Source organism: Ailuropoda melanoleuca, chromosome 12 (genome assembly GCF_002007445.2).
Source record: "Ailuropoda melanoleuca isolate Jingjing chromosome 12, ASM200744v2, whole genome shotgun sequence".
Lineage (NCBI taxonomy): Eukaryota > Metazoa > Chordata > Mammalia > Carnivora > Ursidae > Ailuropoda > Ailuropoda melanoleuca.
The window spans coordinates 20,717,094-20,735,682 of NC_048229.1; the positions used below are offsets into that span (position 1 = coordinate 20,717,094).

At 41.7% G+C, this 18,589-nt stretch overlaps 1 protein-coding gene across 4 annotated transcripts in view; it reads right to left on the reverse strand.

The window, feature by feature from the left end:
* Nucleotides 1-972: 972 nt before the first annotated feature.
* The window catches only part of HSCB (HscB mitochondrial iron-sulfur cluster cochaperone), a 31,156-nt gene continuing 13,539 nt past the window's right edge, over nt 973-18,589 (reverse strand). For 3 of the 4 annotated variants that reach the window (XM_019795698.2, XM_002915590.4, XM_019795701.2), the window contains one exon: nt 15,965-16,104. In XM_019795698.2, coding sequence (XP_019651257.1) covers nt 16,010-16,104 — 95 coding nt within the window. In that variant the 3' untranslated portion in view covers nt 15,965-16,009. Of the gene's footprint in view, nt 1,187-15,964; nt 16,105-18,589 lie in introns of those variants that run through there. The other variant, XM_019795699.2, reaches the window with a different exon arrangement.

Here is an 18,589-nt window from a genome sequence, read left to right on the forward strand (position 1 = left end):
AAACACCTTCACAGACATATGCAGAAACAATGTTTTACCAGCGATTTGGGCATCACTTAGCCTAATCCGGTTGATACATAAAATTAACCAGCACCATCCCCAAGGAATTAATGCTCCTACTTAAAAATGGCGGCGCCCTCTCTTATCAAGGATGGAGTAAAAACTGCACGTCAGATGTTGCCACTAACATCCCAACATGTGGCACCTTCTCAAAAGCAGCATTTGTTCAAAAATGTTTATATCATATAAGTATTGGGATATTTCGGCGACAGGTATGAAAAAACCGTGCATATGAAGATAATAAAGGGCTATAATATGTAAATAGGAAATACTGTGTTAGGTCATGGGAGTTTTTCCGCGATCATTTTAAAGCAAATCCCAGAATCATATTTTATCTGTGAATGTTCTGGTGTTTATCTCTAACAAACACTTAAAAAAACAACCTATACCATAATGCTATTATCACACCTAACAAAATTAATAATTTTTTAAAGGATTTTATTTATTTATTTGTCAGAGAGAGAGGGAGAAAGAGAACACAAGCAAGGGGAGCAGCAAGCAGAGGGAGAAGCAGACTCCCCACTGATCAGGGAGCCCAATGCGGGGCTCAATCCCAGGACCCTGGGATTGACCCTGACCTGAGCCAAAGGCAGATGCTTAACCAACTTAGCCGCCCAGGTGTCCCCCAAATTAATAATTTTTTAAAATCACCTAATCAGTAATCACATTTTCCCAAGTGTCCCTACATGTGTTTTATAGTTGGTTCGATGGCATCATAACTCAACAGCGCGTTAGGTTTTCTTGTCTCTCTTTTTTTTTTTTTTTAAGATTTTATTATTTATTCGACAGAGATAGAGACAGCCAACGAGAGAGGGAACACAAGCAGGGGGAGTGGGAGAGGAAGAAGCAGGCTCCTAGCAGAGGAGCCTGACGTGGGGCTCGATCCCATAACGCCGGGATAACACCCTGAGCCGAAGGCAGACGCTTAACCGCTGTGCCACCCAGGCGCCCCAGGTTTTCTTGTCTCTTGAGTCTCCTTTAGTCTCGGTCCCCTGTCTGCTTGTTTCCTTGTTAATTTTTAGTTGACTAACTGGATCCTCTGGACATTGGCATGGTCATGGTGAGCACGGAGAGTGGTGATGAGGCATCTACACATGGCTTCTCAGGTCAACATCAACAAGGGATCCTAGAGCAGAAGGCAAGGGACATGGGAGATACTACCTGTGTGATAAGCACAGTCCCAGTGTGTGGCAGCTTCCTCACATAAGCAAGTAGGACTTGGCCGAAAACTGGCGGTATCAGTATCACTATGACCCCGTAGGCTCTGTGATCTCTTGCTTGCTGGAATCTTCTAGCTAGTCTCCCTACTCAACTCTTGCTCCTCCAGCCTGTTAACTATGGTGTAGACAGAGATGTTTGTCCAACATGCCATCCTGTTGGGTTCCTCCCCTGCTTTAAGTCCTTCCATAACTCCCTATTACTCTTGGGTGGAGGTTTAGCCTCCTTACCAGACTCTAATTCCCTCGGGATCCCTCCCCTTCCTCCCTCCCTGCTTCATCTCTTCCAGCTCCCCACCTGATGTCTGCATCCAGCAGTTTGGATTTTCTTCTGTTTCCTATTGAATTTCTGTCAGCCTCTCTCACTCACCTCCAAATTCTTGTGTACATATGTCCTTCTCTCTGGTAATGATTGCCATCTTTTGCATCCAAACAGATGTTTCTAGTATAGCGAATGTTTGTGGTGCTTTTGGAGCCAGAAGAGGGAAGGTAATGACAAGTGCTCTTATGTCAAACTCTTGCAGTACCTTATGGAATGCATTCTGCCAAGAGCAGGCTTGAAGACGTGAAATTAGGGATTTTCACACAGCTCTTCGGGGTTAACGTCAATGAGAACACGAACAAATTTCCTTGATTTCCTTGGTGCCCATGACTGGGGCAGAAGAAATGGGCAATTGGTCCGAGCAGTGAAGCACCTCCCTTGTTTCCACATTCTCCTGAGGAACAGGGGAGGGGCTCCTGTACACATTCTTAGCTAGTCATTAAATTTAGTTTTCACAGTTCTCACATGTGTTTAAAAACAAACAGGGGTGCCTGGGTGGCTCAGTTGGTTAAGCATCTACCTTCAGCTTGGGTCATGATCCCGAGGTTCTGGGATCAAGCCCTGCATCAGGCTCCCTGCTCAGCGGGGAATCTGCTTCTCCCTCTCCCTCTGCCTGCTGCTCTGCCTACTTCTGCTCTCTCTCCCTTTGTCAAATAAATAAATAAATAAATAAATAAATAAATAAATAAATCTTTAAAGAACAAAAAACCCTTGGGTTTATTAATAAAGTTTTGCCCAGAGATGTTTTGCCTGCGTAACACTGTGATGTGGTCTACAATTTTCCTTATATTATTTCTGCACAGACAGTTTGATAGAACGTGTGTGTTGGCATTGGTCCACCCCCAGGCGGTATGCTCCTCCCTAACCACAATACCCACTCCTGGGGTAGCAAGGAGATTTCATCAAAGGCAACTCCTTGGGGTGCCTGGCTGGCTCTGTGGGTAGAGCATGTGACTTGTGATCTTGATCTCATGGTCATGAGTTCAAACCCCATGTTGGGTGTTGAGCCTACTTAAAAAAAAAAGAAAAAAAGGCAGCTCCTACAAGTACTTCAGCTATCTTTCACTCTCCTGAACCCTAGAGGTTTCTGGTCATTAACATAATGACATTAGAATGAGTTTTTCAATGATAAGATGAGTGGTGTTTAAAATGTGTGGATTAAAAAAATTAAAATAAAATAAAATAAAATAAAATAAAATGTGAGGATTACCTAGTATTAGTTTAGAGGTGTCTTCATCCTGGCATTAATAAAGTATAAAAATCTAGTGAGCCCTTCACCCTTCCATACTCAAGATAGCATCCCAGATTTTTTCTTATTTTATTTATCAAAGATTTTATTTATTTATCTGACAGAAAGAGAGAGCAAGCACAAGTAGGGGGAGCAGCAGGCAGAGGGAGAGGGAGAAGGGCTCGATCCCAGGACCCCTGGATCATGGCCTGAGCAGAAGACAGATGCTTAACGATGGAGTCACTCAGGTGACCCAGCATCCTAGATTTGATTCTTAAAGGGTCCTGTGCCCCAAACTGGTGGGGAGGGTTCTTAGTTATATTCTGACACTGGAATACTTTTTTCATTTGCCTCAGATGAAGCTTTTGTGCAAGGAGTTTTTAGAAAAGCCAAGAGGAACAGATCAGGGTGTGGGTTGCACTTGCCATAAGTCATACGGCTGTTTCATGCCTGCTTGCTAAATGTCCTTAGCAGAGGCAGAATTTTGTGTGAAACTTGCTTTCCTAAGAACCTAGTAGAACTAGAGGAAGAAAGAAGAAATCACTGGGGAAATTAGGAAATGCTTTGAGATGAATGAAAATGAAAATACAACAAACCAAAGCTTATGGGATTCAGCAAGAGCAATGCCTAGAGGGAAATTTATAGCTACGCACAACTATTTTAGAAAAGAAGAAAAATCTCAAATCAATAGCTTACATTTCCACCTTATGCAATTAGAAAAAGAAGAGCAACCTAAATCCAAAGCAAGCAGAAGGAAGGAAATAACAAAGATTAGAGCAGAAATTAATGAAATAGTAGAAAAAAAATAAAGAAAAATCGATGAAACCAAAAGTTGGTTCTATGAAGAGAGCAACACAATTGATACTTAGTTAGACTGACCAAAAAATAAGAAGCAGACTCAAACTACTAAAATTAAGAATGAAAGAGGGGGCCTGGGTGGCTCAGGCGGTTGAGTATATGACTCTTGATTTCAGCTCAGGTCTTGATCTCAGGGTTGTGAGTTCAAGCCCCATGTTGAGCTCAGTGCTGGGCATGAAGCCTACTTAAATGAAAAGAAAAAAAAAAGAAAAAGAGTGGTAATTACAAAGGAATACCATGAACAGACGTATGCAACAAATTCGATAATTTAGATGAAATGGGTAAATTCCTACAAAGACACAAATTGACAAAGCTGATTTGAGAAGACATAGAAATTCTTTTTTTTTTTTTTTTTAAGATTTGATTTATTTATTCGACAGAGATGGAGACAGCCAGCGAGAGTGGGAACACAAGCAGGGGGAGTGGGAGAGGAAGAAGCAGGCTCATAGCAGAGGAGCCTGATATGGGGCTTGATCCCATAACGCCGGGATCACGCCCTGAGCCGAAGGCAGACGTTTACCAACTGTGCCACCCAGGCTCCCCCTAGAAGACATAGAAATTCTGAATAGACCTATAATAAGAGATTGAATTAATAATTAACAATCTTCCTACGTAGGTGCCTGGCTGGCTCAGTCTGTAGGGTACGCCACTCTTGATCTCAGGGTCCTGAGTTCAAGCCCCATGTTGGGTGTAGAGCTTGTTAAAAACAACAACAACAATGAAACAAAGTCCCAGGAAATTGACTATAAAACTATTATAACTAATAATTGAGTTCAGCAAGGTTATAGGATACAATTCAATATTTTAAGAATATTAAAATATTTAAGTTTAAAAATTAAAAAATCAGTTGCATTTCTGTACACTAGCAATAAATAATCTGAAAATGAAATTAAGAAAATAATTCCATTGGGGTGCCTGGATGGTTCAGTCAGTTAAGTGTCAGACTCTTGATTTCAGCTCAGGTCATGCTCTCAGGGTCCCAAGAGGGAGCCCCACATCAGGCTCTGCCTCAGAGTCCAAGCCCAGTATGGAGGCTGCTTGAGATTCTCTCTCTCCCTCTGCCTCTACCCCTCTCCCTGGCTTGTGTTCTTTCTCTCTCTCTCTCTCTCAAAATAAATAAATAAAATCTTAAAGAAAAGAGAGAGAGAATAATTCCATTTGTAAGAGCAACAGGGGTACCTGGGTGGCTCATTCTGTTGAGTGTCTGCCTTTGGCTCAAGTCCGGACGATCCCAGGGTCCTGGCATCAAGCCCGTGTTGGGTTCCCTGCTCAGCGATGAGCCTGCTTCTCCCTTTCCCTCTGCCCCTCCCCTGGCTTGTGCATGCTCTCCCTCTCAAATAAAAAAATAAAATCTTTAAAAAAGAAAAAGAAAAGAGCACCAAGAAGAATAAGGGCCCCCTGGCTGGCTCACTTGGTAAAGCATGCAACTCTTGATCTTGGGGCTGTGAGTTCAAGCCCCACATTGGGTGTAGAGATTACTTAAAAACAAAATCTTTTAAAAAAAAATCTTAAAAAAAAAAAGAATAAAATACTTAGGAATAAGTAATGAAATAAGCACATGACTTTTACACTGAAATTACAAAACCCTGTTGAAAGACATTAAAGATGATCTAAATAAATAAAAAGCCTGTGTTCATGGATCATAAGATTTACACAGTTGTTTTTTTTTTTTAAAGATTTTATTTTTTTATTTGAGAGTGAGAGAGAGCACGAGAGTGGGGTGAGGGGCAGAGGGAGAAGTAGACTCCCTGCTGAGTAGGGAGCCTGATGTGGGGCTTGATCCCACGACTCCAGGATCATGACCTGAGCCAAAGGCAGATGCTTAACTGACTGAGCGACCCAGGTACCCCAACACTGTTGTTTAAATACTGAATACTCCCCACATTGATCTACAAATTCAATGCAATCCTTATGAAAATTCCAGTTGACTTCTTTTTGCATATATTGACAAACTGATTGTAAAATTCATACAGAGATGCAAGTGTTGTATAATAATTTGACTGGCCTTTGTTTCTGGTTCCTAGAGGGATAATCTATTTTATTTTTTAAAGGTTTTATTTATTTATTTGAGAAAGAGAGAGAGAGAGTGCACACACAAGGTGGGGAGGGGCAGATGGAGAGGGAGAAGCAGACTCCCTGCTGAGTGGGGATTCCCGATGCAGGGCTGGCTCCATCCCAGGACCGCGCAATCATGACCCAAGTCAAAGTCAGAAGCTTAACGGACTGAGCCACCCAGGTGCCCCTGGAGGGATACTCTAAATCCTTGGAATCTCCTGAACAATAAGTGTGTCTTTGTTATTCCTGAGCATCTTTCATCACTCCTGAGTTTATGTTAATGAATGAGATGACTCCAGATGGGGGCTGGTCACTAGAGAGACCTACTATGTGATTAGAAGATGGGGTCTTGGAGCCAGCTCAGCATCCAGCAATGGGAGGGAGGCTGAAGATGGAATTCAACTACATGGCCAATGTTCAATCAATGATATTTACATAATAAAACCCCAATAAAAACTCTGGACACCAAAGCTCAGTAGAGCTTCCTGGTTGGTGAACACACTGATATGCCTGGGAGGGTGACATGCCCTGATTCCATGGGGAGAGGTCTTGGAAGCTCTCTCTTCAGGACCTTGCCAGATCTTGCACTATGTGTCCCTTCATTTGTATCCTTCTTACAACTGTAGTCACAAATATAACTTTGTTTTGAGTTCTATGAATCATTCTAGTGAATTGCTGATTCTAAGAGGGGTCCTGGGAACCTCTTGAATTCATAGCCTGTCTGTCATAAGTATGGATGGCCTGAGGACCCCCCTTGAAGCTGACATCTGAAATAAGGGCAGTCTTGTTGGACTTAAACCTGCACCTTTAAATCTACAAAGTCTCACACTAACTGTGGGTGATTAGTGTCAGAATTACACTATAGTATTACACTGGTGTCAGAATAGCAAGCAACCCAGAATAGCCACAGAGTCTTAAAAAAGAGGAATGAGGGGCACCTGGGTGCTCAGTTGGTTAAGTGTCTGACTCTTGATCTTGGCTCAGGTCTCGATCTCACTGGTGTGAGTCCAAGCCCCAGACTGGGCTCCGTGCCCAGCTTAGCAAAAAAAAAGAAGAAGAAGAAGAAGGAGAAGGAGAAGGAGAAGGAGAAGGAGAAGGAGAAGGAGAAGGAGAAGGAGAAGAAGAATGAAGTTGATGGACTCAAACTTGCTGTGATGAGTTTCTGAGTTGCCACATAGGCATTTTACAGCATGATAATCCTGCTCATACCCAGAGTCTGGACTTTTAAATAAAGATTCAAATTTAGGACTTTGCTGTTCCCAGGACACCTTTTTAAAATAACCATGTAGAGTTAAGCCCATGAAAAGTTAGTGACCTCTATGTCACCCACCTTATAATAGATGCTTGCTACCCTGTTCTCTATCTCCTGCTCACTCATGGCCTGGGACAAAACCTGCCCTTCCTCCAGCTCATTGTGTTGGCCACCTCTTCCTACATCCCATCCCCTTCTCACCTGCCAGCCCAGTTCTGGGATCTGTAAGTAATAAATCCTGTGACTTTACTTCCTTTGTGTGTGTGTGTGTGTTGAAACTGTGCTTTCAATCACAAAAACCCCGTGGTTTTCACTTCCCCAAAGTGGGAGCTCAGATGTTGAGAAAGCTACCTGCTGATCGTCTGTGGTGGCTTGTGTCCCCTCATTCACCAGGTCACAATCTGCATATTCTTAATTCAATACACTGGCTCCAGCTTCTCAACACACTTTCTGATTCCAAAACAGTGTCATACTGATATGGGGATAGATGTATAGATCAATGGAATAGAATTAAGAATTCAGGAATATACCCTTATACTTATGATCAACTGATTCTCAACAAGGATGACTAAACAATTCAATGGGAGAAAGAACAGGCTTTTCAATAATGATGTTGGAATAATTGGATAGCCACATGCAAAAGAATGAGGTTAGGTCCCTGCCTAACACCGTGTACAAAAATGAACTCAAAGTGGATTATTGACATAAACATAGGAGCTAAAAATATAAAACTCTTAGAAGAAATTGCAGGGGTAGGTATTTGTAAACTTGGGTTAGGTAACGGTTTCTTAGCTGCAACACCAAAAGCATGAGCAGCAAAAGAGAAGACTGGTAAGTTGACCTCACCAACATTAAACACTTTTGTGGTTCAAAGGACATCATCAACAAAGTGAAAAGATAACTCACAAAATAGGAGAAAATATTTGCAAATCATATATCCAAAAAGGGAATTGTATCACAATATGTGAAAAATTAACTCAATGGTAAAAAGACAACCCAGTTTTTAAAAGGGCAAAGGATGCTTCAAAAAGATTTATAAATGGCTAGTAAATATGGGATTATATACTTAACATCATTAGTCAGAAATGCAAATCAAAACTACAGTGAGGGGGTTCCTGGGTGGCTCAGTAGGTTAAGCACTGGACTCTTGATTTGGGCACAGGTCATCATCTCTGGGTTATGAGACTGGACTCTGTGCTGGGCATGGAGCCTGCTTAAGACTGTCTCCCTCCCTTTTCCTTTGTCCCTCCCCCTCTTGCCTGCTTGCACTCTCTCTCTGCCCCCTCAAAAAAAAAAAAAAAAAAAGCAAAACTACAGTGAGATAACACTTTGCCACCTACTAGAACAGCTAAAATTAAAAAGACAGTAGCAAGTGTTGACAAGGATATGGAGAAATTGGAAATTTTATACACTGTGGAAAGATTGTCAATGGTACAATCACTTTGGAAAATAGTTGGCAGTTTATCAACAGATTAAACATATAATTACCATATGACCCAGCGATTCTACTCCTAGGCATAGATCCAAGAAAAATGAAAATATATGTCCATGCAAAAATGTGTACATTTATTTATTTAAAGATTTTATTTTTAAGTAATCTCCATACCCAATGTGGGGCTCAAACCTACAATCTTGAGATCAAAAGTCACATGCTCTACTGACTGAGCCAGCCATGTGTACGTTTATGCTAAGGGAAAGAAGCAGGTACAAAAGACCACTTGTTGTATGGTTCTGTTTGTAAGAAAAATCCAGACTAGGCAAATCTACAGGTTAATATTTGCCTAGGGCAAGACGTGGGGAGGAGAAAGGGAAGATAAAGAGTGATTCCTAATGGTACAAGATTCCTCTCTGAGATGACAAAAATGTCCTAAAATGAGATCCTGGTGACAGTTGCATAGCTCTGTAAATAGGCTTAAAACCACTGAACCGTATACATTTTAGACAGGTGAACCCTGTGGTATATAAATTAAATCTCAATACAACTTCTAGAAAACAAATCTGGTAGCAAGGTTATGGTAGAGTAGCTAACTTTGACCTACCCAGTATTCTTGGTGGTTTCTGACACCTACCAAAAGGAACCCAATGGCCATGCATGGGCAAGCTGGCATAGGTCCACACCACCTAGCCTGCTAGTGGTGTGCGCCATCCTTTTTTATAACATATGCTGGGAGGTTCTAGTGGTGTGTGCCATTTTTTTCCCCCTAACATATGCTGGCAGGGTTGGGGGGGTTGGTAACTATTGTGAATAAGAGATATATAGGGGTTACAGTGAGCTTTCCTCTACTTCTCTGAGAATTTGAAACTAGGGAAGCCAGACGGAATATAAAATATCATAATGATGAAAGCACACACATAGAAAAACAGCAGAGAGAGAAATGATGGCAACTGAGCCAACGCTTGCAGGATAATTGGTAGTTAGAACCCATTTTTCTTTCTTTCTTTCTTCCTTTTCTTTCTTCCTTTTCTTTCTTTCTTTCTTTCTTTCTTTCTTTCTTTCTTTCTTTCTTTCTTTCTTTCTTTCTTTCCTTCTCTTTTTTTTAGGATTTTATTTATTTATTTGACAGAGAGAGAGACAGCCAGTGAGAGAGGGAACACAAGCAGGGGGAGTGGGAGAGGAAGAAGCAGGCTTCCAGCGGAGGAGCCTGATGTGGGGCTCGATCCCAGAACGCTGGGATCACGACCTTAGCCGAAGGCAGACGCTTAATGACTAAGCCACCCAGGTGCCCCTCTCTCTTTTTTCTTATTGTGGTAAAATATGCATTACATGTGGCACCTGGCTGGATCAGTCAGTAGAGCATGCAACTCTTGATCTCAAGGTTGAAAGTTTGAGCCCCACGTTGAGTACAGAGATTACTTAAAAATAAAATATTAAAAAAATACACATTACACAGAAGGGTTGGTGCCTTCGAGTCTGGTCATGATCCCAGGATCCTGGGATTGAGCCCTGCATCGGGCTCCCTGCTGGTGAGCCTTCTCCCTCTCCTCCCTGTGTGTGCTCTCACTATCTCTCTCTCTTGCAAATAAATAAATAAAATCTTTAAAAAAGAAAGAAAGAAAGAAGGGAAGGAAGGAGAGAAGGAAGGAAGGAAGGAAGGACGAAGGAAGGAAGGACAGAGGGAGGGAGAAAGGAGGAAGGAAGGAAAGGAAGGAAGGGAGGAAGGAAGAAAGGAAGGAAAGAAAGAAGGAAAGAAAGAAGGAAAGAAAGAAAAAAAAGAAAGAAAGGAAGAAAGTCCATGTATAACTCCTGACTTTCCAAAAACTTAACTACTAATAGCCAACTGTTGACCAGAGGCTTTACCAATAACAAAAAGTTGATTGACATGTATTTTGTATGCTCTATGTATTATACACTGTATTCTTATAGTCAAGTAAGCTAGGGAGAAGAAAATGCTTTTTAGAAAATCATGAGGAAGAGAAAATACATTTATAGTACTGAACTGTATTGAAAATTATCTGTGCATGAATGGACCCACATAGCTGAAACCTGTGTTGTTCAAGGGTCAGCTGCAGTGTTCCTCCTGACCTGGTTGCCTCTCTCTTAATCTCATCTCTGTCAACCTCCCACTACCCCTCTCCCCAACCCCAGTGCAATAGGATTCTTCTTTACTTGCACGCCATGTCTCTTGCTTATCTACTTGAAAATGCCAAATGCCTTCAGGAAGCACCCATGATTCTGCCCCTAATCCCTGGTTGAGGCGAAGGGCCCATCCTCTCTGCTCCCATCTCCTTCCGTGCTTCTATTAATATTTGCTGAGTGCAGTGGCAGGCTCTGTGCTAAGTACTGCATGTGCCCTGCTTTATATACTCTTCACTCCTGATGTCCCATTTGTATGTCATCATGGTTGACGGTGGTGCTATGGCCATCCATGTTTTACAGATAAGACGACTGAAACTCAGGGGCGCCTGGGTGGCACAGCGGTTGAGCGTCTGCCTTCGGCTCAGGGCGTGATCCCGGCGTTGTGGGATCGAGCCCCACATCAGGCTCCTCCGCTATGAGCCTGCTTCTTCCTCTCCCACTCCCCCTGCTTGTTCCCTCTCTCGCTGGCTGTCTCCATCTCTGTCGAATAAATAAATAAAATCTTTAAAAAAAAAAAAAAGAAGACTGAAACTCAGACACTAAACTGCTCAAGGTCACACAGTGAGTAAGAGGAAACAGTAGATGGGAAACCTAGTTCTGTCTGATTGTAGGCAATCTGCAGTATCACAAATATAATTTGTAACCTGATTTCTTCTCTCCTTAGTCCACTGGGTGAGCGCTCATTTTTTTTTTTTTAACACTTTAGTGCTCTCACATCACCTCCTCTGCAAAGCCTATCCTGTTTCTCCCCTTCCCCCAGCTGAGTTAGGTGTTTCTTGCTTGGGGCTTCCATGGTCCTGGAAGCCCCAGGGAAATATTCTGTTAAAATCTCAATTCCAATCTCTCTCTTGAAAAAATCATGAGACTGTCAACACAGTCTCCATGGCAACAATTACCAGAGTCTAGTAGTGTCTCCTCCCCAGCTTTGAGATGGGGCATCTACTCCATTTCCTTGAAGACCTCACCCCTCCCCAATACATCACTCCCACCACCATCATCCATGTATTTGTTTCCTGCCTAAAGCCCTTAACCCTTGGGACTCTGATGATATGTTTCTGATGATTCTTTTGCCTCTTGACAGCGACCCATGGAAACGAAAAAATGGTGTGTTGCATTTTTTCATCTGGCCACCTCCGATATATTCAACACGTCACAAAAAGTGACGGAACCAAAGGTATTCAAAGTAAAGCTTTACATCCAAGTCTGCTGCAAGCATGTGTCACCTGCTATTGAACACGCTAGGGGGCATGACCACTATCCTGACTCAGAGCAAAACAGCATCTTTCCCTTCACCTGGTGGCAGCCACAGAGACAGGAACAAGCCGGTCAGCAGTGGAGTTGCCTTCCTCTCTGGTTACAGATTATTTGTTATATAATTCCCTCTGCTATGATGGGAACTGCCCTTGGCTTCTGTGCAGGAAAAAGTTAACATAGCATTCCTGAGATTACATATCCTTAGAAAAGCCTGCTGACTAAGTTGGCCCTTGGCTGGGAATTTGGATTTGGGGAGAGTTTACTTATTCCCAGAATTGATAAGACTGGCGCACAGTGCCTAAATTGTTTGTAGAAACAATGTAGTTTATGCTGAATACCTGTTTTCCTTCTGGGAGTCTGGAATTCTGGCACATGCTAGGCAGAGAGTTCATGTGACCAGTGCCTAAGAAAGTCTGGGTACTGAGTCTCTAATTATCTTCCCTTGCAGATGACATTGTTACACAGGTTGTCACAGCTCGTTGCTGGGGGAATGAAGTGTACCCTGTGTGCCTCCCAGGGAGAGGACCTTGGGCCTAGTTGCCATTGGACTTCGTCCCCTGAGCCTTTTCCCTTTGTTGAGTTACCTTTGTGTCCTTTCATTGTAATGCATCATACCATGAGTAGGACGGTACACTAAGTCCTGTGAGATTTCCTAGAGAGTTATTGCATCTGGGGTGGGTCTTAGGGACACCTGACACAGCTTCTCTCTGCTTGTCTGGATTCTACTCTCCCTCTTCCCTGAACCCTTACCTGGTTACTACACCTGGGAGCGATCCGTCCCTATGCCCAATGAAGCTGTATATGAAGGATTAAGTCCTGCCTCTGTTTGGCATGATGCATGCCCTGGTAAATGGCCCCTAGTTACAAATTGTTTAATCCTCAGGTGCCTGGGTGGCTCAGTCAGTTAAGTCAGTTAAGTGTCTGCCTTTGGCTCAGGTCACGATCCTGGAGTCCTGGGATCAAGTCCCACATCGGGCTCCTTGCTCAGCGGGGAGTCTGCTTCTCCCTCTGCCCTTCAGCCCACGTGTGCTCTCTCTCTCTGTCAAATAAATAAAATCTTTTAAAAAATATTTAAAACCCCCCCAAAACAAATTGTTTAATCCTCTTGGCTGGTACTTAATCTGGTATGTTCAGCCTCCCTAAGACCATAGGCTTACGTAGACCTGAGTTTGAATCCCAACTCTTGACTCTTATCTTCTGGGAACTTATTTATTCACGTAAAATGAGTTAAGTTGGGTTTAATTTGGTGGATTCATGCAAAGGACTACACATAGTAACTATGGAGCAAACAGGAACTTTCTTTTTCCTGATTTTTTTTTTTTTTAAGAAATCTCTACAAGCAATGTGGGGCACAAACTCACAACCCTGACAGCAAGAGTCACAGGCTCTACAGACTAAGCCAGCCAGTCTCCCCAGCAAATGGCAACTTTTTTTTTTTTTTTAAGATTTTATTTATTCAGAGAGAGACAGGCAGCGAGAGAGGGAACACAAGCAGGGGGAGTGGGAGAGGAAGAAGCAGGCTCTCAGCGGAGGAGCCTGATGTGGGGCTCGATCCCAGGACTCTGGGATCATGCCCTGAGCCGAAGGCAGATGCTTAATGACTAAGCCACCCAGGTGCCCCAAATGGGCACTTTTTATTATTGTTCTGATTATTGGTATAAAATCCCTCTCCACAAACAGACAGGAAACATCTAACTGTTCTGTGCATGACTTTGTTGCCAAAGTAAAAATAATAAAACTAGTCATTATAATTTTAAAAATTACATTTGAGTGTGTACTATGTGCTATGTGTTGGGCTAAGCAATTTGCTTACAGAATTTATTTCATTTGATTCTTACAACAACCTTGTGAAATAGGTTCTATTACCATGTTAAAGTTGAGGAAATGAAGCTTAGCATAACTGTGGCCTCACACAAGTAGGTGGCAGAGCTGGGATTCAAATCCAGGTGTATGGCTCAGGTCAGGCCCCCATAATAAAGTACTATGGACTGGGAGACTTAACTATAGAAGTCAATTTTCCCATGGTCTGGAGGCTGGAAATCCAAGATCAAGGTGCCAGCACAGTCAGTTTCTTTTCTTTTCGTTCGTTCTTTTTTTTTTTTTTTTTTTAAGATTTTATTTTTTTGTCAGAGAGAGAGAGCACAGGCAGGGGCAATGGCAGGTAGGGGAGAAGCAGGCTCCCTGCTGAGCAAGGAGCCCAATGTGGGTCTCGATCCCAGGACCCTGACATGACCTGAGCCGAAGGCAGACAGTTAACCGACTGAGCCACCCAGGGGCCCCAAACACCTTATTTGTTCTGATAAATTTTTTCTATATTGGGAACGATGTGGAGAGGGGGGTGAATGCTCAATTTGCTTTACTTGGTCAGAAACTTTAATTCAGGGGCGCCTGGCTGGCTCATTCAGAGAAGCATGTGACTCTTGATCTCGGGGTCATGAGTTCCAGCCCCACATTGGGTGATTACTTAAATGAACTTAGAAAACAAACAAACAAAAAACCCAACCCAAAAAACGTTAGTCCAAATAGGGCTGCTAACCTTCCAGATGTCTAGAAACCTACCTCCCCTTAAGGCTTTGACAGGGAATACTTGCAAGTGTTCCTGGATTTAGAAGTCTCGCAAAACTTGGACTTTACCCTAATAGGGAAAGAATTTGGAAGAGTGAAGGAAAAAAAAATGAAAAACAAAAGTAATTACACTGACTCAGAAATAAAGTCTTTTTTATTTGTTCCCTAAACCAGAAGTAGTTAGCTGGGAGGCCCAGTGGCCTTTCCAGCTGATGGCAACAGGTAAGGGAAAAGTTTCTTTGAAGTTCCTCCAAAAATGTTTATCTGATTTCTTTTTGAGGTCAGATTGTTTTGGTCCCTGATCATTGTTCTGAAGAAGGAATGAAGATTGTCTGCAGAAGTATTGCAAACACTACTTTCATCTCCTACTTATTTGCAGAGGCACCCAATTTAATCAGGACATTTGCTTGCACTGTAATTGTTCACTAAAGACTCCCTGTATGTTTTTAGACAAAGAACTCATTCTCCTTGTAAAATGTAAGAGGGCTGGTTATTGGACTAATATTCCTAAATACAATTAAGCTAGACAGCTGCTGTGGTTAATTTGCCTTCAGAAGAGCCATAAATCCTAAAATGTTAACAAACTGAGTAGAACAGGATCAGGGTTGACAAGATATAAATTCTTAGACCAAGGATGAGGGGGATGAAAAGGGGCTGCAGTTTAAGCTCTAGGAGTTGAACCTTGGTTCAGAACTCTGATTTTTCAATTGTAAACAAGCAATGCTCTCCAAGAGTTATTTCTTGGAATTTCTTTTTCTATCTTTCTTTCTTTCCTTTCTTTCTTTCTTTCTTTCTTTCTCTCTTTCTCTTTCTCTCCTTTTTCTTTCTCTCCTTTTTCTTTCTTTCTTTCTTTCTTTCTTTCTTTCTTTCTTTCTTTCTTTCTTTCTTTTCTTTCTTTCTTTCTTTCTTTCTTTTCTTTCCTTCCTTCCTTCCTTCCTTCCTTCCTTCCTTCCTTCCTTCCTTCCTTCCTTCCTTCCTTCCTTCCTGTGTGTGGGTTTTTTTGTTTTTGGTAATCTCTACACCCATCATGGCCTCACTGGACTAACTCTTGATAATATCATCTACATTTTGAAATGTAGGCTTAAGAGATCCTTAGGCAGCTTTGCATGGTTACTAAACTGAATGCCCTGAAGACTAGATTAACAAGGGCACTAGTGAAGGGCCCGCCATTAGAAAGAAGATACAGTTCTAGGGTGGAGGTTGGGAATCCCTTGGTCAAATCTAGCCCACGGCCTCTTTTGTAAACAAAATGTTACCATGACAGAGTCGAGCAGTTGTAACAGAGGCAGGATGGACCACAAAGCCAAAAGCATTTACTGTCTGGCCCTTTGCAGTAAAAGTTTGCCAACCCGTTCTCCAGAGCCTCAAGTTGGCCCCATCCCCACTTCTTTTACTGGCCTAGTGGGGAGCACGCTGTATCAAGTATCACACAAAGAACTGACCACCCAAGCTCTGGCTACACTGGGTTTCCTCCCACATGATAAACTTTGCCATCCATTAATGCTTGAGCCACAGGTTTAACTAAGCTGGTAAAAGCCGTGAATGCATCTCTAGTCTCAATTAACTGAAGCCAGAAAAGAAATATACAAGAACTTTATTTCAGAAACTTTTAAACTAGTAATCATTGGAGGGGAATCTTCTTTAACTTGATATTTTCTTCTACATTTGAAAAGTATCTCATCTTTGTTAACATTTCCTTGGCTTTTTCCATATCATCTGAAATAAACAGAGATGTTAAGGTGAGGCTTCATTTCAAGCAAGAATAAAACTAACTCTACTGACCAAGGTAGCCAGTCCGAATCACAGATAAAGTTTTAAAATGAAAACTGTGAGATCTGTATTTGCGTCTGTCTGTACGTTTATGTATGTCTGATAAGTATATATATTTTCCTGTCTCCCGATAGTATTACCAAATTAATTTACAAAATTCCTTAAAAGAGTTGTATTGTCCCTACGACCCAGCAATTTTATTACTGGGTATTTACCCCAAAGATACAAATGTGGCGATCTGAATGGGCACCTGAACCCCAATGTTTATAGCAGCAATGTCCACAATAGCCAAACTATGGAAAGAGCCCAGATGTCCATTGACAGATGAATGGATAAAGATGTGGTAAATATATACAACGGAATATTACTCAGCCATAGAAAAGGAAATCTTGCTATTTGCAGCGATGTGGATGGAACTAGAAGGTATTATGCTAAGCGAAATAAGTCAATAAAAAAAGACAATTATCAGATGATCTCACTGATATGTGGAATTTAAGAAACAAGGCAGAGGATCATAGGGGAAGAGAGGAAAAAATAAGACGAAACCAGAGAGGGAGACAAACCATTAAGAGACTCATAATCTTTTTTTTTTTTTTTTAAAGATTTTATTTATTTGACAGAGAGATAGCCAGCAAGAGAGGGAACACAGCAGGAGAGTGGGAGAGGAAGAAGCAGGCTCCCAGCGGAGGAGCCCGATGTGGGACTCGATCCCGCAACGCCGGGATCACGCACTGAGGCGAAGGCAGATGCTTAACGACTGCGCTACCCAGGCGCCTGTTTTTTTTTTTTAAACGAACTTTATTTTTTAATTTTTTAAAAAGCTTTTATTATTATTATTTTTCTTAAGTAATCTCTACAACCAACGTGTGGCTTGAACTCACAACCCTGTGATCAAGACTCGTACACTCCACTGACTGAGCCCAGTCAGGTGCCTCTTGAAATGAATTTTAATCTCAGTAGTGTACTGAGAAAACCAGAGTTTGGTTTTCTTTGTTAAAATGACAAAGTTTTGGGATGCCTGGGTGGCTCAGTTGGTTAAGCATCTGTGTTTGGCTCAGGTCATGATCCCGGAGTCCTGGGATTGAGTCCTGCATCAGGCTCCTTGTTCAGCAGGGAGTCTACTTCTCCCTCTGCCTACCACTCCCCCTGCTTGTGTGCTCTCTCTCTCTCTCTCTGACAAATAAATTAAAAAAATATTTTTTAAAAATGACAAAGTTTTTTTGATTATTGGTCTGGTCTTAATAAGACTGTAAAAGATTTTTCTTTACCTTTTGAGTTACCTGCCTAGGTAACATATATTCTGTGTCTTATCAAAATAATTTTGTATGTTTCAAGTTGTCTTTATCACGTCCTTCATTACTTAAGAGAACAAAGTCTTCTCACTATTCAGGTATAAGCTTCTTTATTTTTTATGTTACCTCCTGTATTTGTCTTTGAAATTTTTTATCACCACATTCGTTAAATGGATAACTAAGTATTGTTTCACAACGACCTATGATCCTATTTAATTATATATTTAAAGCATTTGACATTTTGGACAACTTCCCAAAATCGAATTCTAAATAAAGTCTTCCTGACCTCAAACTAACTTTGAATTTTCTGAGAGGATCCCTGGAAACCCTCAAAGGGTTTGTTCTCTCACTTTCCAAAGAGAGATGTTAATCTCATTTGGTTTATTTGATTAAATTATATTGCATTGGAACCACGTCAAAGAAGAGATATCTAATCTCTAGGTTACATTTGTATGAGTAGAATGTTGTTATTTTAGAAATTCTATAAAGTTCCTAGAAATTTGTCAATGCCCTCACTATAATATATCCTGGTATAATGTTACTAGTCTAGTTATTATGTTAAAATGTCCTATGTCACAGAAACAACCAAATTACTTGTCAACTGAGTTATTTTTATAACTCTCATCAGATCTTTAACTGTGGTAATTTTATGTCTTTCACTATCCACAGATAGCTGTGGTTTTACTCTGATGCTTTCCTAAAAGCTCCTGCAACCAGCTTCGTGCTAGAAGATATGTGTTTAACAAAAAGGGACGGTCTCAGAGTCTCATGAAGAAGGACTGTACCAGGCACAGGCTTCTGATGGCATTGCTTAAATAACCTTGAGATCAAAACAATAAACTAAGTTAGGATTTCCAAAACTAGAATGAAAAAGCCAATGGCTTCATGACATAACAGTCTAGTAAGTTTTACTTTTTTTTGATTTTATTTATTCATTTGAGACAGAGAGATAAAGAGAGAGGGCATGAGCAGGGGTAGGGGCAGGAGAGGGAGAACCAGACTCCCTGCTGAGCAGGGAGGCAGACTGGGGGGGGGAGGGGGGCTCGATCCCAGAACCTGGAGATCATGACTTGGGCCGAAGGCAGACACTTAACCATCTGAGCCACCCAGGTTCCCCACATTTTACTTAAAAAAAAAAA